General features: G+C 44.4%; 1 protein-coding gene across 3 annotated transcripts in view; it reads left to right on the forward strand.

Moving 5' to 3' along the window:
• The window catches only part of NBAS (NBAS subunit of NRZ tethering complex), a 3,456,930-nt gene that overhangs the window by 1,142,940 nt on the left and 2,287,253 nt on the right, over positions 1–26,737 (forward strand). For all 3 annotated transcript variants that reach the window (XM_069605942.1, XM_069605943.1, XM_069605944.1), the window contains exons 26-27: positions 2,415–2,548; positions 21,542–21,604. In XM_069605942.1, coding sequence (XP_069462043.1) covers positions 2,415–2,548; positions 21,542–21,604 — 197 coding nt within the window. The remainder of the gene's footprint in view (positions 1–2,414; positions 2,549–21,541; positions 21,605–26,737) is intronic.

Below are 26,737 nucleotides of genomic sequence, written 5' to 3' on the forward strand. Positions count from 1 at the left end.
AATGTACATTTGTGAAATGTAAATGAAATGTAAATGAAAAATAAATAATGATGTACTATTCACATCAGGAAAATAAGAGCGTCATATGAATAGGTATTCTAACTGGGGCAATATGCTTGTTTGGTTTTTGACTGATCTGCCTGCACATATTCTAATGGGTTTTTATAATTCATTCTCACCTGCAATTCCCATGTGTATTAAGTACACATGAGAAGACATTCACTGTGGTCGAAAAGGGTCTCGCCCTGATAAAGGTCCACAAAAGGTAGGAGCCGTAAGATAATAAGCTCCCAGAGGACCGAAACACAATGTGGGTCATTACGAGTGAGGCGGTAAGGGGTTAACAGCACCGGCAAAGGTGCCGTAGCCGTCAACCCCTTACCGCCTCATTACGAGTCTGCTCGCGGGAACCCGCTAAGGACACCTAGTTTTACCAGACGCCCTTAGCGGGTTCCGCAAGCAGACCAGGGTGCTAACAACGGGCCCGTTAATAACGGGCCCGTTGTTAGCACCCTCCCCATTCCCATTGAGCCCTATGGGGGCTCGAATGGGAATGGGTTCCTTGAATAAGGAATTACTGGGACCTCCAAGGTCGGAATGGCCCGGTAATTCCTCATTCAAGGAACTCGGACCCGGTACCCGGTAAGGGGGTAGGCATGCCTCTAATAGCGGCATGACTACCTTCTACCTCGTAATGACCCCCAATGTGTCAACATACTATACAACTAAGTCATATGAACACTGATAGAATTTATGATTGAGGGATTTAACCACATTGAGGCTTGTGTTATTGGATGCAAGAAACACCATAATCATCCATTAATACATGGTGATGTGATGCTATTCTATGCAATGTAATGACATTTTTTTTTGTTTTTAAGAGGTTCTACGATTATCAATGTTTACAAATTTGTCGAATAAATAGTGTACAGAAACACTTGGTGTGCAGAAAAATCTAGTCATTTTTGGATTTTATCGTGACATGTTTTGGTTTACAATATGATTGTCCCACTCGCCATCTGTACAGAACTTTCTCCTCTGGGTGGATTTACAGACCTGCTGGACCCAATTTGCACAACTGCCACGTTCTTAATCTTGCTGCACTCTCACATGCCAAGCTCTTGGCAGCTACATCTTACTCAGAGCTCGCACCAATGCCTCTAATCTCTGGGTAGTCTACTTTTACTCCGCCTCCTCCTCCAGTCCTGCAGTACCATACTGCAGATCGCTTAGTGGTCTAGACTCTCTACAGTCGTCTCGTGGCCATCTTGCTAGTCAAAGGCCTACTTTTAGTAGACTAAAGTTCTTCCTCCCCAAATGACCAAAACAACCCTCATTAATCACATGCAAATCATTAGCACTTTGTCCCGGTTTCACTTTCATATTTGCTGTACTTCTTTCGAGGTATTTCTGTAATCAGTTGGTAAATATAAAGTGCTTTTGTTTTTTAGAATTCTGTGCAATGGCTTTGCTGTGCAGGCTGCTGGCCAAACTGTTACAGTTTTTTCATGGAGCAGCAAACTGTTTAAGCTGTTAGCAAAACTCTTTTTTACTTGGTTAACTAGTCCCAGGATTTGGGAATGGAGCACTGTTGCTGACTCGCACTTGGCTACCAGGCTTTACTGTCTTACCAACGCTTCGCATCTGTAACTCAACTACGTGATCGGGAGATGATGTGACTGGAGGGGGTTGGAAAGGGGAACGAGGCCAGTGACGTCGGAGACGGCACTGATGTGCCTCTGCCCACCTTTGTTTAAACCTGCTGATGGGCTACCAATAGATGACAACAGAGGAACATGTGTTTAACTTGCTGACATCATGCATTCTGATATTATACATTACTTTGTTTTAGAAATGGAAATAGCATACGGCAGTGATAGAAAGGTTAAGACTGAGGTGGGTAGAAGTGGGTTCCTTAATGCAGGTCTTGGCTACACAGATTACAAGTAAAGGGGAAGGAGAAACCCACTGGTCCCTACCACTTGGAAAGCACCTTCCATAATATGCATGTATTCTAACACTCACTCATGACATCACAGCAAAGTGGCTGACATACACATTTGGAAGGCATTGAAGACACTACATATACGTAGTTGAAAGACCAATTTGAAGAATTTGCCGATGCTGATGTATTTGTTCTTTTTTATTTGATCAGTGTCTTGCTAGGCACGGTTTATCTTGCTTGTATGAATCTTGAGGGTTATAAATGAATCCCCAATTATACACATTATTTCATTCATGAGTATTGCTTTCAATATAGCAAATGTAATTAGCAGAAATATAAACCAAGTTAGTTTTATCGCTGCTTAACGATGGCTTTATCTTTCTACTATGCTTGATATTGCAATGTGATGTAAACTGACAAAAAAATGTTGGTGGTATTATCATTAAACAAAACATGTTTTCTTTTGCAGTGTCAGCAAAAAATAATACCTGATCAGGATGAGTTAATGGTAATTGCTCTGGAATGCATTTACAGTTGTGAACGAGATGACCAGCTCTCACTCTGTTATGATATTCTGGAGTGTCTTCCACAAAGGGGATATGGGTAAGCTGTGTATTATTATATTTACATTCTATTTTTGTCCATGTTTCAATCCGATTTTGTGAATTTGTTGTCATCTTATTAGGATTTTACGTGGAGTTTTGCCATCGCATATTTTAAATTGTGTGACCCTTAACTTAATTAGAATATCAATCATACAAAATCCCCATTTTCCTGTGTCAGCGATCTTTTTAAGATTCCTTGATTATTTCCGATACCTCTTTGTCATGCTAATTGTTAGAGGTTACCTATGTGTGTCTTTCATTTATTCACTAAACTAGACACATGTCTGACTGTATACCAATGCTGTGTTATAATGGAAGATTATATTTGGAATCAGCATAATTAAACATTGTGCTTCATCAGCGTTGGCTGTTATGTTTAGAATAAACAATGCATAATTGTTGCTTTCAGTTGAAGATTAGGACAGCCCTGCAGTGTGAACTGCTTCTGCTGAAATAAACCTTCGTACTTAACTTCGTCGGGATGGCCCATATTACAGTGAATGATGAGACAAGTGATGAAATAGAATGGTGATAGCATGTGCCAGTTAATGGACATTGTAGGTTTCCAGACACCATGATACACTGGTTGAAGAGTAGAGGCCCAAGTGAACTGTTGGTTTTCGATGCTTAGCAGTATACTTTGAATGGGAAACTGTCTGGAACCAAGCTACGTGTGAATCCGCTGCCAGTCATTTCACAGGTAAACTCTTCTCCATTCTGTATCAGCAGATACTTGCGTTGAGTTTTGGAGTATGGGTTGCTCTGCAAGGTAATAAGGGAGAGCTCCTATAAGAGATGCCACACCACCAAATACGGAACAATAATTGCAGTTGCTGGGAGGTCTGCTGGCATTAAGGCATATCATAGGTTGAAGTGTCAGATACGGCAAACCTACTTAGCTTAGTACACTCCTGTAACAGAATTCCAGTAGACAGAAGAGACTTTTCTCCTGATATTACGGTAGGCAGAGAAGGAACTAAACTGCCCGACCGAACTATCAGGCGGAAAGTGACACCAGGAACCGATGCCTCTCAGGACTGGATGCTCCAGTGGAACACTGAACTGCCAAGTTCTGCAGGGAAAGGAAAAACAACACACAACAATAACCTTCATTCCCTCCTGTTACACCGTTAGCATTTCCACTCCAGAAAACCACGTACCAGATTTTGATCTTTCAGCAGGTGTTGAATTTCCAGAAAAAATGCTTCGAAAGGTAAGTCCATACATAAGACTCCCGGCCGACGTTCCAAGCACGGACGTATCCCACCCCACAAGTCCAAATGTTCGCAAGGAGCTAAAACCCAACGGCACAGGGTCGCCTTTAAACAAAGTAGGAGATCCAAAGAGAACGGGAAGATGGCAAGGTTCCTTAACGGCCTCAAGCAGACAAGGTGAACAGACAATCAGGCGATAGTTTATCCAGATAGCACCAAAAGATGGACCTCTTAAACACTCTGTAGAGGAAGAATGCAATCGGGCAGACAAAAGAACAGAAGTTCAGAAAACAGACCGGTTCGGTAACAAAAGTCAATCCAAGAGAGACGAGGTACAGAATATCGTTGAGCCGAGACAGTCCAAAAACAGGCCAAGGATCACATCGGGGGTCAAGAGAGAATACAGATATAATACAAAGTCACCACTCAGCAATGTTGAGTAGCACAGAGACAGCCTTCTCCAAGTGCTTTAACTGCTCAGGACTTTCGTGTTGCATGGCGTACACTGATCTCGTAACACAGAAGAATGCCGAGAGTTGAAGTCTTACTGGTATCCGGGTCGCTGAATCCTCCACGGAAGACACCAGCATCCATACGCGGAATGGAGAGCAGTTAAGAGTCCAAGTTGCCTGACAGTAAGGCAGAATGGCGCATTGATGTTGTTCTTGGGTAAAAAGAGATATTTCCAGGGGATGAAGCCAGGATCATGAGGCTGCTGTGAGAGGTGGTGTCGGGTGTGCCACGCTTTATGTGCTCAAAAGGACGTTTTCCCCCGTAGTCAGAATAAACACAGGCAGAGCCACAAAGGTTAAAGAGTGTTGCATAGGTCTGGGGAAACGCTAAAATGAAAACATTTTAGTGAACTGTGTTCTGTGATTTTGTGTTTATATTGCAGTTGCTCCTTAAGCGAGATGGTTAAATTTACTCAATCTAGGCATTCATGGACTTCGAGATCTGCTGACCAAAAGCTGTATTTCCTTTTCTTCAAAGAATAAGGGGAAATGGGATGCCTTTTTTGTCCATGCATTGGTCAATTTACCTGAAGAGGACTGCAAAATACCCAATGATATGACTTCTCGCAGACCCCGAAACATGTCTGCGCATGCAACCAACCAAGATATTGAGAGTTCTCACTATTTCCATGTTGCATAAGTTGAACGATTAAAGCATGTGTAAAAGCTACTAAGTGGATATGAGTTGCTGCACTATATACATTTTACATAAACACTAAACTCAGTCACCTCAAAATAATAAATCTTTGTCCTTTATTGCTAGCCCAATAATCTTGCCACCATTGTCAGTTCCATTACTCTGTTACTCATCATTTGTCTTGTTGGGAAATTGTTTGGTACTTTAATCTCAATTGGTCTGTTCCCTCTGGAGAATTTAGTTGCGAAAAGGACTCCAGGGACATTTGGCTTATGAATCAGTCATCCCCAGATCCCATTGAGTGTGTCCTGCAGCTCCATATTCAATATTCCTCTGTTGGAAAGCTATTCATGTCAGCACTTCCAAGAAATGCTTTAGTTCCCTGTTCTATATCTCAATGGCACAGTAGCCCTTAGACTTGCAGTTCTTACCCAAAGCATGTTGATAGGTGTCACGAATAATGGTATCACGTCACTTCTGTGTGAGGCTAGAGAGGTGAGGCCACTACCTGATATTCCCCTTAGGGTTTGTAAAAAGCAGGAGGACCTCACAGGGAGGGACTTCCCTCAGGGCGATGGTGAAACTCCTTAACCCACTTACCTTTGAATCCCCAAAATCCGTTAGGTCTGGGAGAAAAGCTGCTGATAGTACCACTGTATGTCATTGTGACACTCCTCCCTTTCCTCCTTTAAAACTTAATTGTCTTATGGAAATACTGTGAAGAAGATTATTACATGAGTTATACAAACTATTCCTTCTTGTGATATAACAAGTACTGGGAAGAGATGGCTCAGAGGAGGCCTAAAGAGTGCATTATGAATACAGACGAGGGACTGGGGAGGACCCAGCTACCAGCCATAAAATCAGACAAAGGAGGGCACGAAAAAAGGGAACCAGGGAAACCAGGGAGAAGCCAAATTGAAGACGCACCTGCCTGTGAAATTCTAACCCGGCAGCTAATACGCGAGATGGAGAAACAAGTCCTTGGTAGAGAGGACATAGCTGGAAGGTCAGAGGAAGCCTCAGGAACTAGGCGGCCCGCCCAATGCAGAAGAGAGGATTCGGCTAATGGTGGCGTGACCTCAACGAGGTGGACCGGTTGGTCATTTAACACTGATATTTGTGAACTGGAGGAACTGCAGGACCAAAGCGAGGCTTAGAGAAGCAAGGAAAGGTTGGCGGCGAGTGGCCAAAGCAAAAGAGATATCTGAGTAAGAACCAGAGATGTGGTCCCAGGAAGAAAGAGGAAACAGGATCCATGGTAGATCCAGTAGGGGCTTGTGGCAGAATAACAAATCCATCGGGAGTGATCTCCCTCTTCTCAATGATTGTGGCAAAACTGATGAAGCATGGCTAGTGAGCTCCTTCATCTCAAGCATTGGGAGTGATCTTTCTCGTCTTAGTAATTGCTGGGAAACTGATCAAAGATTTGGGAGTGGTCTTCCTCGTTTTAGTAATTTTTGCAAAGCTGATCAAAGCATTGGAAGGGACCTGCCTCGTCTCAGTAGTTGTTGCAAAACTGATCAAATCATCAGGAGTGATCTCCCTCTTCTCAGTAATTGTAAAACTGACCAAAGCACTAGGAGTGATCTTCCTCGTCTTAGTAATTGTTGTAAAGCTGACCAAAGCATCAGGATTGGTGTCCCTTGTCTCAGTTATCCTTGCCAAGCTAATGAAAACATCGGGAGTGATCTCGCTCATCTCAGTATTTCCTGCCAACCTTATCAAGACATCAGGAGTGATCCCTCTCATAGCAGTAATTGTGGTTAAAACTATCAAAGAGAAGAAAGCTTTGCGAGAGGTCTCCCTCATCTCAGTACTTGTTGTGAGAGGAAGCAAAGTGGAATAAGCATCAGGAGTGATCTCCCTCGCTACAGTAAGTATTTGCATAGCCTACCAAAGCCTCGGAAGCAATCTCCCTCGTCTCAGTAATTATGGATAACCAAAGACTCAGGAGTAGTCTCCCTCATATCAATACTTATTTTAAAAGTAAACAAATTAAAGTAAGCCTTGGCAATAATCTTTCTCATCGCATAAATTCTTACAAAGAGGACCCAAAAGTGATTGAACCACAGAAAGTAGAAGATTGGGGGTCATTTAAATTACTTCTGGAAGAAGCAGGGCGAGAAAGGCAAAGCCTAATAAGAATTTTTAAGAAACATGGTGCCCAAACGTCAAGTGAACCAGTGGAAGGGAGTCATTCTTTTGGCATCCCAGTACAGTTTTGTTGATTCAGATACTAGGGCAAAGGTTGCCAAAGATATCGCCAGACACACTTAACAGGAGGAGGGAGTCATCTGTCACAAGTCTCTCCCCTTCTCACCTGTTTCTCCTTGCTTGCGACCTTCTTGGATGTCTTCTTTCGTACGGTCCAGGATTTATACAAGCCCGTGTGCAGGTCTTCGGATTCCAGCGTGAGGATTGCAAGTCCTACGCCAATAGCGTTCAATATCCAGGACCGGGAACCAGGAAGGAAACAGTATCTAAGGTCGGAGGCACGAAACGCCGTGACCCGAGTACCGGAGGATTCCAGGAGAAAGGCGCGGAAAGGGAAGTTCAAGGAAAGGGAATGGAATAGGGGAGTAATCAAGGAAATGGGATAACGGGACTCGGAAGGAGAGCCGAGCGAACTCCTACACACGTCTGAACTCACTAGCGGTAGCGTTGAGATGCGCAGAGCCGTGGGGGCGTGACTGTTTTGAAGGAAGTTGAACGTAGCGCGTAAAGGCCGGTAAGCTGCATTTCGTATCCAACGGCCATGTTGGAAGGATCACGGAATGCAGTCATCTATGGGTTAGGGACCATGAAGTCCAGAACGGACATATTCGGCGGTTCATGACAGCATTCCTCCTCTGAAGCCCCGCACCTCAAGGTTTTCCAGGATGGATAAGATGATATCTTCGTATTAGCCGGGGGGTATTCATGTTAGAGACGGGTTCCCAAGTGCGCTCACTGGGAGGATATCCTTTCCATTCGACCAAATACTGTAGTTCACTTCGTCGGTACCTGGAGTCACAAATACTAGAGACCTCGTATTCAAGTTGGTTATCAACAATCTCTGGAGTAGATCTTGGGGCAGTTCGAGTGGACTGTACATATGGTTTTAACAGAAGTGTGGAAGACTGGATGAATATTTTTCCAGGACTCTGGTAGTTGGAGTCGAAAGGCCACTGGATTAACAATCTCCTTTATGGAAAAGGGTCCGTAATACCTGGAAGCCAATTTATTTGGACGTAAGTGACGAGGAAGGAGTTTCGAAGATAGCCAGACTTTATCTCCTATTGAATAAGAAGGACCAGGCCTTCTTTTGGTGTCTGCATATTGTTTAACACTTTTACGGGCCTTTTCCAGGTGTTCCTTTGCTTCTTTGTGTACATTGATCAGTGTTTCAATCCAGGAATCGACCACAGGAACTGGGGTAGGATGTGGGAGAATGGATGGTAAAACTGAAGGGTGAAATCCTTGGCTACAGTAGAAAGGGCTGGTCTTGATGGCTGAATGATCCAAATTGTTGTAAGCGAATTCGGCCACAGGTATCAAGAGTGACCAATCATCCTGGACTTTGGTGGCGAAACAGCAAAGATACTGTTCCAGGGTTTGGTTTACTCGTTCTGTAGCTCCATTGGTTTGTGGATGATAGCCCAAGGACAAGGCACGTTGGATCCCCAAAATCCGACATAGTTGTTTCCAGAACTGGGATATGTATTGGGGCCCTCTGTCGGAAATGATTTTCAAGGGTAAACCATGAAGCCGGAAGATGTGTTCTAAAAAAATCCCAGCTAGTTCAGATGAGGATGGTAATTTGTATAGGGGTGTGAAATAAGCCATATGTGTGAACAAATCAATGGTAACCATTATGGTCATGTATCCTCTAGAAGAAGGCAGTTCTACGATAAAATCTGTGGCAATGATTTCCCAGGGTTTTGTTGGTATTGTTGGTTGGTGTAGGCGACCTGCTTGTTTTCTGTTATCATGTTAATTCTGGTTACAAACTGCACAGGTTTGAACATAGGTTCTTATGTCATCTTTCATTCTTGGCCACCAGAATTGTCTCTGTACAGGAGATTCCACGGTGTCCTGAATGGAGGGTATCGTGGCATAGGTTTGTGATCTTATGTCTCAGCCCTGGAGTGGGAATGGCTAGCTGTGTATCCTTAAATAGGTATCCGTCTTTTATCTTGAGACTCCATCGATTGTTTCCTTTAAACTCCTTCCACAGTTCAGAGGACTGAGTCTTGGCTTGAATATCCTCCAGGATAGTAATGGCTTGGGCTACGAATATTTTGTTGGGAAACATCTTGGGAAAGGTCCGGTCCTCAAGGGGTTCATAATCGGGATGTCTGGACAAGGCGTCGGCTATGATGTTATGTGCTCCAGGAAAGTGATGGATTTGAAATTGATATTGGGCAAAAAAGAAGGCCCAGTGGGCTTGACGGCTGTTTCTGCACTCCAGGGATTATAGGACTTGAATATTCTGATGGTCTGTACGGACTTGTACCGGGTGTTTGGCACCCAGAAGGAGACAGCGGCAGTCAGTGAAAGCTTGTCGAATGGCTAGCAACTCCTTCTCCAGGACGGAATAATGAGTTTCACTGGGAGTCAAGGTGCGCAAGAGAGAGGCTATGGGGTGTTCTATCTTGTCATCAAGTTCTCAAGTTGTTGTTTCAGAATTGCTCCGAATGGCGTGGTTGGATGCATCACTCTCGACAAGGAAGGGACGGTCTGTGACAGGTTGAGCCAGGATGGGGGCTTGTGTAAACTCCGCCTTTAACCGTTGAAACGCCGAGTCTCGAGCTGAGGACCAGTGAAAGGGGGTGTCCTTCAATAGTGTGACAATAGGATGCACAATGTCAGAAAATGCGGGTATGAATTTCCTGTAAAAGTTAGCAAGCCCCAGGAAGGATTGGATTTGTTTCACAGTGGTAGGCCAGGCCAAGATACGATGGAATCAACTTTGGAAGAATCCATCCCAATACCTTTTGGGCTAAGAACAAATCCAAGATAGTGAACAGTTGGTACATGGAAAAGGCATTTTTCAGGTTTGGCCAGGAGTTTATGTTCTCGTAAACGCTGTAAAACTGCCTTAATGTGTTCTTCATGTTTCAGAGGTTCCTTGGAGTAAATCAGTATATTGTCTAGGTGTACAATGACGAAAAGGAACAACATGTCAGAAAAGACCCGATCCATAAAACGTTGGAAAATTGCGGGGGCATTGGCAAGTCCAAAGGGCATAACCAGATACTCAAAGTGGCCAAAGGGTGTTCTAAAGGCTGTTTTCCATTCATCATCTTCTTTTATACGAATGAGATGGTAAGCACCCCTGAGATCCAGTTTTGGGAAGATGACTGCACCCCTTAAAGCTTCCAGGATGTCCAAAATAAGAGGTAACGGGTAACGGTCCTTGAAGGTGCATAGGTTAAGGCCACGGTAGTCCAAACATGGCCTAAGCTCCTTGGAATCCTTTTTAGGAACAAAGAAGAGGGAAGCTCCAGCTGGGGACTTGGATGGTCGAATCGTTCCATTTGTTAAGTTGGTGTCCAGATACTCCCGGAGGGCCCTTTTTACAGGTTCGGATAGGATGAACATTCTGCCGAAGGGAATCACTGCTGAAGGATCGGTGTCAATGACACAATCCTCAGGTCTGTGGGGTGGAAGAGACTGAACAATGGCTGTTGAGAACACATCTGAGTATGACTGGTAAACCTGGGGAATCCGGATAATGTTGGACACAATTACTGGAAATTGTTGAGTTTCTTGGAAGTCTTCTAAGGGACTTGGTAAGGTGGTGGGAGATAAACAATGGGACATGCAATATTCTGAACCAAGAAACAAGGAATCTGCTGCCCAATTGATGAAGGGATTGTGCTTCTGCAGCCAGGGCATGCCTAGAACCATGGGATAGTGGTCAGATCTTATTATGTCAAATCTAATCCTCTCTTGATGGTTGTTTATTGAAAGAAGAATCTCTTTGGTTTGGTGGGTTATGGGTCCTGAAGACGGGAGTCTCCCATCAATGGCTTCAACGCAATCCACTAAAGCCAGGATGGGGTATGACTCTTTCTTGGAAGGTGACAGGTATGCCTGTAAAATCACAAGATTGTTCTGTTCTGGGGAGTTCAAGGAAGGAATTGGTGAGGAGCAGACATCTTTCTCCCAAAACTGTGCCCCACTTACGATCGGGAGCTGGCGTTTCCCGAACGCCGAGGTGGTGCAATAGGGCACTCTCTTACAAGGTGTTTATCAGAGGCATAATACATGCACAGTCCGGTGTTAATCCAACGCATCCTCTCTTGGGGGATTATGGGTCCTCGGAAGGCTCCTAGTTGCATGGGTTCTGGGTCCGGGACTGAAGATGCAGTGGTTTCTTGTTTGTATGGAAGGTCAGTAGCAGCCTTTGGGGATGTTGATTTAGTCCTCCTTTTCTCTGGATCCGGAAATCAATTTGTAGAGAGAGGTCCATGAGAGCTTTGAAGGAGCTTGGGCCGGCTACCCTGGCTAGCTCGTCCTTTATCTCATCATTTAGGCCTCTCCGAAAGAGGGTGAAACTGGCTTCCTGGGTCCAATCGGCCTCTTTCACCAATTCTTTAAAGCGGGTTACATATGTGAGCATATCCTGTAATTCGAGTAGTCTCTCTTCAGCACTGTAAACTAGTTCTGGGCTATCAAACATGGCCTTTAGGGCTTCCACGAACCCATCATAATCATCCTGTAGTGCGTCGCCCGAATTGACTAGGGGGGGGTTTCCCAGGTCAGCGCATTGCCCGTGAGATGTGATATCATGAATCCCACCTTTGCTCTTGGGGTGGAAAAGTAGTACAGCTTGAAGGTAAAATGTACCAAACATGAATCAAGGAAGGCATGGAGCGTTTTTGAAGAGCCATCGTGTTTGTCCACTACTCCTCCCAATAAGACACTTTCTTTAGCTGCAGCGTCACGAGATTAGACTAACTGCTTCAATGCAGCGTTCTCTGCCTTAAGTTTCTGGACTGCAGTGGTTAGTTCCTGCATACCTCGCATGAGGTCTTGCACCGCGGCTTCCATCTCTGTATTTGTATTGTTTTTTGGGAGTCTCAATCTGTCACAAGTCTCTTCCCTTCTCACCTGTTCCTCCTTGCTTGCGACCTTCTTGGATGTATTCTTTCATACAGTCTAGGATTTATACAAGCCCGTGTGCAGGTCTTCGGATTCCAGCATGAGGATTGCAAGTCCTACGCCAAGTAGCGTTCAATATCCAGGACAGGGAACCAGGAAGGAAACCGTATCTAAGGTCGGAGGCATGGAACGCTGTGACCCGAGCACCGGAGGATTCCAGGAGAAAGGCGCGGAAAGGGAAGTTTAAGGAAAGGGAATGGAATAGGGGAGTAATCAAGGAAATGGGATAACGGGACACGGAAGGAGAGCCGAGCGAACTCCTACAACACACGTCTGAACTCAGTAGCGGTAGCGTTGAGACGTGCAGAGCCGCGGGGGCGGAACTGTTTTGAAGGAATTTGAAGGTAGCGCGTAAAGGCTGGTAAGCTGCATTTCGTATCCAACGGCCATGTTGGAAGGATCACGGAATGCAGTCCTCTATGGGTCAGGGACCATGAACTCCAGAATGGACGTAGTCGGCGGTTCATGACATCAACCTCCTGTTACTCTGTATCTTTGTGGAACATGAACTATTAGTTAAGGCTTTTAAACACAATCCCCAAGGTGGATACCAGTGAACCAGGAGAACGGACTCATTCTCGTGGTGTTCTTTATGTTGTTTGCGTTTATAGTTGTAGGGCCCAGAGTTAGGCAGTTTTGGACAGAGGACAGGATGTTTTCATTTGGACAACCACCCTGACGACGAGCACCCAAGTTTTTCTTATGTAGGGAATACCCTTTTCAATAGGGAGAGTTGGGCCTTTTTTCTTTTTGTTTAATTTAGAAGCATTCATATCACGATAATCCTTAGTCCAACTCCTTCCTGCAGCATTTCACATAGGACTAGAGCAAAACCTATTGCCTAATGTTGAGTGGTGTGTGAGAATGTCCCATGGCTTCCCACTGGGTTTAATTCACAAAATGTGTGCAAGAGTGAACATTTATATCTGTACATTTTCCATGGAACCATTCTCTTTGGTGTGGGGAGGAGCGGCAGAAAGTTTGTGGATTTTACAGGCTCGGCATCGGCCTTGGCTTTGATAGACTGAGATCCAGACAGAAGCTGTGCAGCTTCACTCTCAGGCGTCAAACACTTGCCACTGGCTTCGTTTGCTTCGGTGCCAGTGCACCTCAGGAATATGTTCTGCTTCCAGTGGGCACATTTATGCCAAAGATGGCTGCAGTCTTCCATGAGGATGGTGATCTCTTCCCATTTGGGTTGTAACCCTAATGCTCTATAAAGGTGAGAAACTGACCCGATGAATTATATGTGAGGGAGAGAATCTGATGGTCCTGGCCTCTAACATGCAGAGGCCAACGTTCTCAGCACATCCCAGAGCTGGATATTCTTCAGGCGCCAACTCCAGAAAAGCTTCATGCTTCTTTCCAGAAGATGATGGCGGAAGTAGTGGACACAATGAGCATGTTGGCACCCACCAGGCCAAATGTTTATTTTGAATTAATTGACATCCTGCATGAGGGCCATCATAGATAGACCTTACTTCCCTTTCAAGTTTAACCGGTCAGTTCAGGCCCTGTTGTTGGAGGCCTCGTAAGAACCAGCTTCAGTCCCGTTGGTGCACTGAGACTTGCCAAAAAACACTGTTCGGCACCATCGGGTCTAGCTTTTCTCTTCACCAGACGTTTCCTGAGAGTTTGGTGGTTCAGGCCATAACAGCCAGCCTCAAGATGGCCTCCTTCCCCTCTTTGCCCTCTGACAGGGAGAGCAAGAGACTGAATGCTTCGGGGCACAAGGTGTTTGCATTGGGCTGTGTGATGAATCCAGAAAATATCCCTTCTCCCAATCAACAGAAAAGTTCCCAGTCTCTTGAGTAATCACAATTGGTGACAATAAAGAAATATAGAACCCCAAGGTTAGGAATCCATTCCCCTGGATTTCCTCTTATAGGTTTTCTCTCCTTATGGGGCCTCTCTGGCCTGAACCTTCCTTTAGGAACCTCCCAGGCTTGTACTTGCTTAACCAAATGTCAATAAGCAGTTCTCAATAATATTCTTCTTATTCTTCTCCTATTTATCCCACCAACTTGGAACACTCCTTTTGGCCAAGGATAGGATTTCTTTGCACAATTTATTCTTCAATTATTTTGGGTGTGTGACCCAGACTCGCTGTATTCTGAGAGGCTTGGTTTCTTACTTGCCAAGCAAATGTCCTCTAATGGATTCTCCCTCTTTTCAGGTGCAAGCATTATAACTGCTTGGTTCACTCTGCTGCCAATCAGTTATCTTTTCATGAACTTCTTATTTGGGTGCCGGTCCCAGACTTGCAATATTCAAACTGGCTTAGGAATCTCTCCTGCTAAGACCGCCTCCTCTCATGGACTATCCCTTTTTGGGTGCGGGTCCCAGACTCGCAATATACTGTTTGGCTTTGTTTCAGTTTCTCATATGGGTGGAAATCCCAGACTCGCACTTTGTTCCCAGGGTCCCAGATCCTGTTAATCCATCTTCACTCTTCACCCCCTTCATTCCCCAGACCTCCAGCACCACTTGGGTAACTGACATACCTGTTTGCTAACTTTAGTTAGGTACCAGCGTTTCCTGAGCAGCTGTTGCATCTCTGGAGGCTCTGGTCATTTTCGAGGTTTCGTTGCGCTCTGCAGCTATTTTCCCGATGTCTGCTTCTCCCCAGCGGTGTGTCCTCTGTCCGGGACGCTTCGCCGTTACTCTGGATGCCTGTAGGTTCAACACAAGAGTGAAGCGAGCAGTACTTGCCTATTAGACCTAGCTCGCATTCTCCTCCTCTCTGGGCTTCCCTCCAGCTGGCTCTCGTCCTTTTGCTGCTGCACGGCTCACCAGTTTCCTCCTTGGAGGATCGCTATCCTGATGCATCTCAGCTGTGGGATGTTTATAAACTCCCGCGTTTGAAAAGGGAGTTACTTTGGGCCAATCACGTTTGTTGAGAAGCTAGAGCGCTCACTCTGCTTCTCCAGAGTGATCCTTGGACTCTTGATCATCATCTTTTTCTCAGTAGTTGAGAAGCTAGAGTGCTCATTCTGTTTCTCCATAGTGATCCTTCGACTCCTGGTCATCATCCTCTCAGCACATGCCATAGAGTCAGAAGTAGCACAGTTTGCATTTTTTAAGGTTTAAATCTTGTCAAGTATATTAGTTTGACTAACTTGGCAATAACAGATATTGGCCTTATCAAAAGAGGGGAGAACAGAATAATGGAGAAGGGTGTAGGTCAGGGGTCTCCAACCTTTCGTGCGCAATCAGCAAATTTGCCTATCAAATGAAATGGTGAGCAACATCCATATTTCAACAGAAAATATTGGCTCTTAGTTGGCAGAAAAATGATTGTAACGCCTCATGAGTTGAATTAGGGGTGTTCAGTTGGAAGGTGTCCGCCCAGTTAAGCTTTTTAAAAGCACATCTGGGATTTTCTGCTAATCATGAAGTGAATGTCACCGTAAGCACGATTGAAGCCTCCACAGGTAAAGAAAAGTAGAAAAGTACTTGTGGTATGGATGGGGGAAAGGGTTGTAAGGCACTGTCCATTTGAATAGGGGGTGGGGGATAAAACTAAATTTGGCACATGAAGTCAACTCAAAATAGCTCTTAAAGCAAGAGTTTGTCCGGTGGGGACAGGTATATAGAAACTGACCTCCTTACCTTTAAATGCAGACTTATGTACACATATAAGATGGTGACGAGAAATCTGTAAAATAAGATCCCCACATGCAGGAGGCTGATGCTAATGGTCCGTTTACATTTACCCACCCCTCAATAAATGAAGAAGGTGTGCAGGAGGAAGCACAAATTGTGCCTGCAAAATGGGATTATCGGAAGATTGGACTCATTTTCTGTTCATTTGTCATTGTTTCTCTGTTTTGCATAGGCGTTGCCATTAATGGAAGCTCTGTTTTATGTCATTAATTGTAGTGATCAGGTTTTTCTGTCTAGCTTGGTTGAATATGTTAAAGTTGTTTTTTTTTTTATTACTTTGGGCGTTCTATGTGAATTTTATGAAATGTGATACCGGTTTTAAATGTTTCTAACTAAATGGCGAAATAAAATTACATAAATATTAATATTGGTCATTACAGGGCGGACTTTACATATCATTTGACAAGGGCTTTGGAGGTTACCTCCTAAGACTTATGTTTGCATGTAATGCCAAATAGTGCATTTTAAAGCACCTGGGGCTTGTTACATTGGCGAAAAAGTGATTAGGAATGAACAATTGGATTTTTCTCAAGGCGTTGGAGCCTCTTTTCACTACCCAAAAGGGTTTTACACAAAACTTAGTGGCAAACATTTGTCAAAGCTTTGAGCTTTTGACGTACACTTCATAGAGTGGTGTTAACTAGGTGTTTGGATTGATGAATTGGCTTGTAAATGTCAACGTATTAACAGTAACTTCATTGGTTTTGAATATAGGGCAATGTAATTATGAAAAATGTGACATGCATTATCTGCCCATTGTCGTGTGCCAGATGGGCAGAGTATCAAATGATGACAATTCTTTCCACTACGACAATTTGTAATAATGAATACAGTGGCACTAAAAGTACAATTTTGGATACATATAATGCATGGTGGCATCAAACAAACACAAAACTCACTTGTACAAAAAGCAGTGCATGCACATTATTTAATAAAGGGAAGGTGTGTATGCATGCCATTTATTTGTCCATTATGCTCGTACTAGCGGCACAAAGGAACAGAATACAACCTTTTTCTCCTGGACACTAACATGGGAACATGGTTCAGTTATTTGTCAGCTGGACAAAGTATCTGAAGATGAAAGGATTTTACCTCTTTTAGGTTCTGTCTTTGCTTATTAGGTTATCTTGTGTTTGCGCTGCCTAAGTTCAGGCCAAAATGCCCTCAGTCGTACATTGTGCTTTATACCTGTTTTTGAGATAAGAGGATTTTAACAATGACACTGCAATGAGTAAAAACATTTTCTGAAAGATTATTTGCATGTGGTTAACAAACTCAAATTTTGCATCTACAGAAAATAAGCTAACTGGAACCACAGCAGGCTCATTGGCCACAATTCTCACACAGTCCCGGATTCTGTCCTGGCTATACATGCTACTGAGGTCTTACTCCTACAGCACCTCGTTCTAGGCATCCACACCATGGGCAAGCAGCAACTGGCAAGCAACAATTTAGGGTGCCACGAGCAACATTTTGCTCCTGAGTTACACATTGGGGATCACTTGTTTAGGTGTACTAACGCAGGGGCGTCCAGCATTCTCTGATCATGGTAGTTTCTAATCCCATAAGCGTGTTCCTCCCCATTTGATCTTCCAACGGTGCACCACCCCCGGGGGATTATGCTACTGTGGATGCACCGCCTTGGCTCCATGGGAAAGGTCTCCTACTAGGGTAGAATCGACAACATCCTCAGATTCGTCACAGTACCAAAAGGGTAGAGTAACCCGATTCTACGTTTAGCTTAGCGTGTCTTTCTTTCTTTCTAGTGGTAGGGCAGAGATTAGGTTAGCATAGGTGTGACGGAAGATTGAACTTAATTTGTTGGACATTCTGACCAGCACTGGTTTATTTTCTAGGATAGGGAAATCATCGTAGCATATGGGGTTAGAGAAGATTTTCTTTGAGATAAAAATAAAACACTCTGAACATGTCGTTGATTCTGTCTCCTATCTCTGACTTACCACAGCTGCCTCCCCCTTCATGAAGTTAGCGCATCTTGGGCCATGGCCAAATTTTCTTTTGGCTTTTGGACTGTGGTCTGAGGCAGCTGTTAACCTCTCGGTCTGTGACCGGAGAGTGTGCTTTAACATACTGGTACAGGATGGCAGAGAGGCAGCATGCCAAATGCTAGAATCAGGACTTGACATGGCTGACTGTAGCACGTGCCATGAGCACTAGAAAAGTCCTCTGGAGACACGTCTGATGAGAACCCCAGGGTTCACTCCAGTTGTTTAGGCAAAGCTCCTAGACATGCCTTTTGATTGAAATAATCTCTTCAGAGCCATACCGGTTGACTTTCTTCAGAAATTCCAATAATCGAAGGTCACAGCGAAATCCTTGTGCTTCGCTATCCAACAGCCCTCAGCGCCTGGGGAATTTTGTCCCCTCCCCATCTATGCTCACTGTGGTGGGGGACAGATTCCATCGGGCAAGCAGCAGCTATGTTGCACTTCCCCCTCACAAGGTAAGAGGTGGTGAAGCTCAAAGAAGAGGCCTTGCTTTCTTGGCAGTGCCTTCCGCAGCCCCATGTGCAAAGCCACTGTGAAGAGGACTTTATATATCACACTCCATAGGGAGGGTGGGGGATTTCCCTGTTCAGCAGGGAGTGCCACCGTATAACATCTGAGCCTTACAAGTCATGATACAGGGTTATTGCCCCCCACCCTGTTCAATGCTCTAAAGACCATCTTCTTACAAATCACTCCACCCCCCTCTTTGCCTCCAGACTGTCTTGTGTTAGAAGAGATTCATCACTGGGAAAGGGTAGAATAACAATTGTCCCCTGCTCGTAAAGTGGAAAGGCCTAGGATTCTCTTTGCTTTCTGGTTTCTGAGACGACTGGGGCATGTGTCCCATCCTGGATCTGAGGATTTTCATCTTGTAGGGTAGCCTTGAAGGATCTGGGCCAAGGGGGACCATCTTGAACTTGTTCAGCATAGTCAACCTGGCCTAGATCCTTCAAGCGCTTGATCTGCATGACTGGTTGGTGTGCCTGGATCTTCAGGATGCTACTTTGGTGTGCCGATCCATCTCAAGCACCATCAATTGAAAGTCCTGCTGTTCTGTCATTCTACGGCACCCAGGATCTTCACCAAACTGCTGGCAGTGGTTGTGGCTCATCCCAGGAGGGAAAGGCTATATATGTCTTTCCCTACCTGGATGATTGAGCTTGCTACGTAGACCGAGGGGCCAGCACAACTGTACTGCACGTGCAGTCGGCTTGGGATTCTCACTGAACATGTTTTTCCAAATTAATCCTTTCGATTTGTCTGTGTGGCCCTAGACACTCGCCTTGGCAGTGTCTTCCCTCCCGAGGATCGAGTGGCAAACATCTTCAAGATGGTTTAAGTCTTTCAACCCCGGATGCTGGTTCCGGCCTCTGCCTTTCTGTGCCTTCTGCATCCCATGGCTTCCTGCATTCTGATAGTGCCGGAGGCACAGTTGGGCATGAGGTCACTTCAGTGGTTGCTCTGATGTCAGTGGTCTCAGGTCCAGGGCAACATTTCGGAAATTCAGCAAGTCTAAGGCAGTCTCTCCGGATTTCTTATGGTGGTCCCTACAAGGCAATCTACTGAGAAGCGGTATGGCTTTGGCATCCCTGGCAGCAGCTGGCGATGGTCACAGATCTGTCCTTGAAAGGTTAGGATGCTCATCTGACAGATCTGAGGGTGAGCGAACTTTGATCTCCATTGGAGACCTAGCAACACATCAATTTGCTGGAAATAAGGGTGACTAAGTTGACCTAGGTTACTTTGCTTCCCTCTATGGGGGCAAGTGTGTACGGGTCCTGTGATGAAATAACTACTGCTCTGCAGGAGTACAAAGATGAGTAGTGACTAAACCACCTACTCAACACTCGCACTACTGCAGAACAACAGTGGTCCGAATCATAAAGGTGAAACGGGCACAGATAAGAGATATATTTCCTTTTGCCTTTTGTGTTAACATCGGCAGGCTATACTCTTACGAGCAGTAGCAGGGCCATCATGCCTTACAATGGAGAGCCACAACCATGGCTTTCCTCCTCCCCCCATCAAGGGGAAGATTTGTGCTATGGAAGTTGTTGTTTCCAGCCACCTGCAAGAAAAATTAAGTGAGAAAAATACAAGTACCAGAATCCTTAGAGTCAATTAACTTGCCACACCTGAAAAGGAAATGAAGACACGCCTGAAAAAGCAAAGAAACACAGCCTCCCTAAAGATTGATGGAGTCATGAAAATGTGCATTTGGAGGAGAAGCTAATGCAGGAAAACTTGACTGGCAACAGAGCGCCTGCCTTGTCACCAATTTTTAAACATGTACTCTTACGAGGGTTGAGAATGTGAAACAGCAGCATCCCAGATGGCAATAGTACAACCGTCCAAAATAAAGGAATGTCCATCAAGGTTTGTACTTTAATTAAACATGTGGACTTTGTATTTTCATTGTGTACTGTTAGCTTCCAGCAGCATATTCAAGGAAATCTTTTCCCAAAATTACTTAATTCAAACATTAAATACCTTGTTTGCCGATCCTCAGCCACTAGTCAAAACGTTCAATTTCCAGCTCGGCTTAACCCCCAGAGCCTTGCCCTGCTGAAATCTCTGTTGACACTTGTCATTTATGCCACTTGTTGACTTGATTGGAAACTTGCAAAATGTTTATTTTAACACTCTAAGAGCTTCATTAAGAGTTTGATGGTATTACCTTTAGGAATACTGCCAAAATGGACTTGCTGCTTCCGGATGCATTAATCATTCAGTACCGGGAAAGGTCAGCATGGTTTAGATTCATTCTGACCCTTCAATTACTCCCGGTCTCATTGAACTCCATGGGGATTGGTAATTACCATGTGATGATTACTGTAGTGTGGTGGAGGTTGTTTTGGCACTGAAACTCTTAATCTGGCGCTGGTGGTATTAATCCTGTTACTGCAACGCCACACTCTGAGGTAAGACTAATTTACCATTGATCAGTGAAATATTGTATCCCGCTTTGGATAGTATTGATAGTTTATCCAAAGGAATATCTAGTATTTTTCAATTCTTTTTTTATTTTCTATCTGGACATTGCATTCTTTATCCCATGTGCAGATTGCAATTGTGTCCCACTGTGCCTACACCCCATAATCTCTTCTAAATTGTAAGCCTAGAGCTTCACTTAGCTTCTGAACTAAGAGTGTGGGATACGTTGGGGAGATTTGGAACTTTGTGGTCCAATTTTAGCTGTATCTAGCAGTTGTGGGAGCTCAGATATAAGAGTGAAGCCGTCGCACTATCCTGCAGCTAAGAGGCCAATGACGACCTCAAACTACAGTACATGCGAGTAATAGAATGCAAGAGGTAAGATATAAGAAAAGTAGTGTGTCTTTAATCTTACAAAAAGATGCCTTGACTGAACAGTAGTATTCACCCATATCATTCCTTTTGTTGATTCAAAGTCCGGTATAGTTCATCCCTTGGAATTGACTTTTTTTGGTTTCCCCCTGCATTGACTCACTTGTGAATTCCTTCTCAAGTGGTAAACACAAACAATATAATTTAACGTGCAGGTAAAACCTAACTAGTTATCCATGATAAATCAGTTATTTATATGTCTGATGTTGTAGAATCCTTGATCTCTCTCTTAATGCACTTAGCAGCACACTTGAGTGTTGATACAGTTTGTACATAGACTATTACTTATGTTTTATTTTTAAATTACAATGCACTTTTTATTGCCTAAGAAATAAGAACTATTGTGGTTCAGTATGAGTTTGGTTCAGTATTTCTGCCCACAATGTACTTGTATTCAACCATTTGTGTAAATGTGCATATTTGTACTCTTCATAGATGCAACACAGCCAAAACTAAAGCTCTTCATGACAAGGTAGATCAACTGGAACAAATTCTCAGGTAAAAGGGAAACTTCAATTTTTTTATGTTTTATAAATATGAATGAAGAACACATCAAATATTTAAAATTAATGTTTTTTTTTAACTGATGACTGTGAAAATGTGGAGGTTGATAACAAGATCAGTATAATTTTGGCGAAAAGTGAAATTTTAAATATGTTTACAAGTCTTAATATCACAGAAGATGTAGGTTTTGATACATTTTATTGGACTAACTGAAAATACTATGCAACGATGGAAACTGACTTCTTCGTCAGAAGTTGCAGAGTGAAATGATTAGTAAAAGAAAGCCACAGTACAGGTCATTTTCAAAACTGAAAAAACTGAACTTTTTAAACTTCATTGGCTGAAAGAACAGTATGCCTGTGTCTGAAATTGCTGTCCTAAAACTCCTGGGAGCAGAGAACACATAATGGTTTGTAAACAGTACACATTCTTCGAGTTGCATTTAACAAAAAGAGAAACCACGATTCATTTTCACATGTAACAGTTTCCTAAAATATGTAAAATAGTCAAAGTTGCACAGGTAAGTGATTTATCTTGTTATTCTCTCGTGAGTTAGATACATTGTTGCAAGAGTAAGGAGGCCCTCAGATGATACTCCCTACTGCCTCTCTTCAACTGCCCAGCTTCTAAACAAAACATCTCTCATAACATTGTATCGCTCAGCCTTTGAAACCTGGAAGTTCCATCCACTGCAGTATAACAAGAGGATTGGTAAATTCTACCAATATAATGCACCTCCCCTTACACTCCGGATAATTGCTGAGCAACGGGATATATACTGTCCTGCCATCATGTGGCTGCTCTCTAAGCAAAGAACAAAAACATATTCCACAGGAAGCAATCCTGCTTTTACACACAATGGATGTGCGTACTAAGAGTCAGTTTAATGTATGGCTGTTAGACGTTGCTAAGCGAAACATGCTCTCATAGCAATTCATCCTTTGTTCCAAACTCTGCCGTCCTCTAGCACCACCAAACTTTCTTCTGATTCTCTGTGGTTCCCAAAACCTACTGTCCGCTTTCAGCACCAGCCATGGTCTTTTCACTCGGACCTCATCTACTTCCAAAACAACATTCTTCAGCGTGTCATACCTCTCCTTCATTGTCCTAGCCTTATACTCCACTTCTTCCTTCAATGTTTGTTCATCGCAATCCACAAAACACGCTCTTCGCAACCACAGCTGCCTCACAGACTTGTGAGACTTCCTTCTTCACAACACTTTGAGCTGGACCAAGCCAGTCGTGGCATGTAATGCCAACCTATATGCACAAACTCTCTTCTCAACTGTATTCTCCCAGCTGAGACCTGCCTCCAGAGACATCCTGATAACCTACATGAGGGTGCGGTTGAAATACATAACCGCTCTATTGGTCTCGGGGTGATACAGGGATGTCTTATGATGCGTAACCCTAATGCACTCCAAAAAAGAAAGCCTCTATTATCCTAGAAGTTAACTGAATACAATTGTCGGTGTGGATCTTCCGCGGAAACTCCTCTCCCTAGAATACCTTGTCCAAAAAACCAACGACAGCTCTCAAATCTGCTTGCAGCACACCTTCCACCACCACCTATTTGGAGAACAGATTCATGAGGACAATGGTGTACTTCTTCCTGCCTCTCTCTCCATTGACCGGACTTGGTATGTCAAATGCAATGAATTTCAAGGGCCTGCTTGGCAGTTCCAATAGCATAAGTGGTTGCGTATTTTTCCTAAGAGCTGTATCCACCTCTCCCCATACACTGCAACCTCTTACTAGCTCTTGTATTTCCATACTTAATCCCGGCCATCAATAGTCACTTCTCAATCTCCCTTTGGTCTTAGTCATGCCGAGATGGCCCTTGTGTCCCGCCTCCAGCGGTTTACGCCGCAAACCCACTGAAGGCACTATGCATCTTGCCTTACACAAATGCTGACCCTGTAAGCTCAACTCATTGTTAACTTTATGCAATGCACAAAACATATCCGAACCCAACTATCCACTCCAATTTGTTTTCACGTAGTCAATGACCCGGGTATGTTCCATATCCTCTCTCACCGCTTCTACAAACTCTTGCTCATTAAGGGCACCCTCACACTCAATAAAGACTTGTTGCGCATCCTCATCTTCCTCTCCCAGTACTTCTGTTTGGTATTGCTGTATGGTCCTGGGCAAAACATATGCCAAATACATTTTCTGTTCCAGGAACATGCTCCAACACAAACTCATGACCCTGCCTTGATGTGACCCACCTCATTATCTTTCGGGAAATGCTGTCCAGTCCTTTGTTCAAAAACACACCAATGAAGGGTTTATGGTTGGTGCGAACAGTGAAAGCCCTACCACACAGAAACTCTTTACATTTCTGAACAGCCCACACCACATTCAGCTTTTCTTTCAATGACTGAGTTGCACAGCTGCAATACCCTTCATCACTCGCAATGTAAAAGTGAAAACCCTCTCCACTCCATTTTGCTTCTGTATGAGCATCACCATGAAATCTGAATCACTGTCATCGGTCATAGCAAAGGTCTCGCACAAAGTTTGCCAATACTGGTGCACTTACAATTGCCTGTTTAACCTTCTCAAATTCCTGCTTACACTATGTTCCCCAGTCAAACACACCTTTCTTGCAAAGTCCTCTGGATTTCTTGCACCTATCAACAAAGTGTCTGACAAACTTTGAGTACTACTCAACTAAGCCTATAAATGACATGACATCTTGCCTGTACCGTGGAGATTCCAGATCAACAATGGCTGTCACTAGTTATCTTCTCGATTCCAAACCCTTATTGCTCAACTTATGTCCCAGGTAATCACTCTGAAACGGCACTTTCTAATGTCTTAGAAATATTCTCCTGCCTTGCAGCATTCTCTGAAACGTTTTCCCCGGCGGGGGCGCCATGCAGCCTGGCATCTAGGATCTTAAAGTTGTTGGCTTTGGGCTGGATGTGACATTGAAGTTAGTTAAAAGAGCATGCGCAGTGCCCCGTGACCGCTGATGCTTTTTCCCGCATGCCCAGCAGGCTACTCGGGAACACGCTGATTTGCCTCAAAGAAATCTCTGATGCATTTTTCTGAAAACATTTATTTAAATTTTTTGACTCTGTATTGCGATTGCTGTGCTAAAATGTCGCTAACTGACCCCCATAAAATGTATCTGTGATGCCCCGGTGCCAAGCACGTTGTGACGGATTGCGGCTCATTTTAGAACATGACGCCAAAAGCCCTAAAGGAGAGAGCCTCCAAATTGTCCCTGGGTCGTTCGACTTCAATGTCGCCAAGATCGATGCTGTCAAAGTGTACACCCGATGAAGGCAAAGACTCTGCAGCTGAGAAATCACCAGAGAGGGAGAAGAAACGGTCAAAGAAGCACTGTAAGAGATCCGACGCAAAGAGAGACTCACATCATTTGTATTCTTCTTCATCTAAAAAGAAGAAAAGGAGGAGGCACTTTTCCATGGACTCGTCACTGGAGAAACAGTTACGCCTCCTGTCTAAAACTGCTTTGGCAGAAAGGTAGGAAGAGTTTTGCATCAAAATGATGCAGGTCTTTGAGAAAGCAGGTCTGCCCGTTCTCTCTTCCTCCAGGAAGAAGAGCTTTGAGCCCACTGCGACTGAAAAGTCCAACAGGACTCGGTTCACCAACCACTTCATGCATCGAAAGACCCAGCAGCAGTGAAATCCTTGACAGGAATTAGCAGCGCCACCAACATATTCATCAGCTGCCGCCTTCTTCGAAGGTCCGTCGGTGCCAGCCTCAAAGGAACATTCAGCACCGGTAGTCGAAGACGCCAAAACTTCTAGATTTGCACCAAATTTGAAAAGGGATTACATGTCTTCATTTCAAGGCATCTTTGATGAAGATGATGATCCAGTTACCTTCGGGTTTGAGCCTAAGGTATCCCTCGACAGCCAGAGGAGTTTCAGGCAGAGGAAAATAGACTGGCTGATCTAGCCTCCATATTGGACGATGCAAGTGACCTAAATATCTCCCTTGAGGTAGAATGTCCTCAAGGAGATTCTCAAGGTCACCCTAGTGTGGCGTACAGATAGATGATGGCAAAGGTGGCTGCTGCCTTAGACAGGGGCCCTCCAACAAGGGAAATATAAGAATGTGACCGTACAGGATTCTGAACAAGGGCACACTTGTTGAATTTGTCCTTCCTTTGCACAATGCCATTAAAAATGTCTCTTGGAGCTACAGAAAACTCCCTGTTCTGGGCTATACATCCATAAAGATATTGCTAGGAAATACAGGCCCACCTCCCTCGACCCAGAGTTCCTCGCTAGACATCTGTCACATGACATTCTGGTGGTGCAGGCAACTATTGTTGGCAACAAGGCAAGCGCCTACCCTTCTCCAGCATGGGGTCTGGCATGGATTCACATTCTCATAAATATTCCCTGTCATCAGGCTGGGAATCCTCAGGTAAAAAGAAAGCAGTTTCACTTTAGCCTGAAAACTGCTGGTAACTTCAATGGATTGCTTTTCGCCCACAGATTCCTCATCTTGATAGATATTCATCATCCAGCTATGCTGTTCGGAAACTTTTCGCCAGGGACGTAGTGGACCTCGACACAGCCGCCGATCGTTGATCCGTCTTGTCCGGCTCTCGATCGTCGCTCCGGAAGTGACATCAGGTGTCGTATATATAGCATGTCACTATGCCCCATGCTTCAGTTCCTTTTTTCTCACGCGCTTGCATGCTGCATCAGGAAAACAACTCAAGTTTACTCTACATTTTTTGTACAATTTGTACGTTTGCCTTCGAAAACCTTGACAGAATGTCATCTCGCAGGGTTTCGGACGTCATGCGATGCCGCGATTGCAAGGCCAAAATGTCTGTTACCGACCCCCACTATGTTTGTCTGTGGTGTCTAGGCGTTAGTCACGACACAGAGGCCTGTGCGTCGTGCGCAAAGATGCAGCCGAAATCCATACGTGAGAGGGCCGGGAAGCTGGCCTTGGGCCAACCATGCGCCAAGTCTCTCGTCCGGTCTTCGGATGCCGAGACTGAGGAGCCCACCCCCGACAAGGGGAAGGAGCGACTTTGTAAGAAGACGAAAAAACAGTCCCATTCCAGAAGCAATTCCACATCGTCTTTCTCGCGGTAGAAGCAGCAGCACCACCTCCATCGACTCGAG

Source organism: Ambystoma mexicanum, chromosome 4p (assembly GCF_040938575.1).
Source record: "Ambystoma mexicanum isolate Mex_15411 chromosome 4p, UKY_AmexF1_1, whole genome shotgun sequence".
NCBI classification, from domain to species: Eukaryota; Metazoa; Chordata; class Amphibia; order Caudata; family Ambystomatidae; genus Ambystoma; species Ambystoma mexicanum.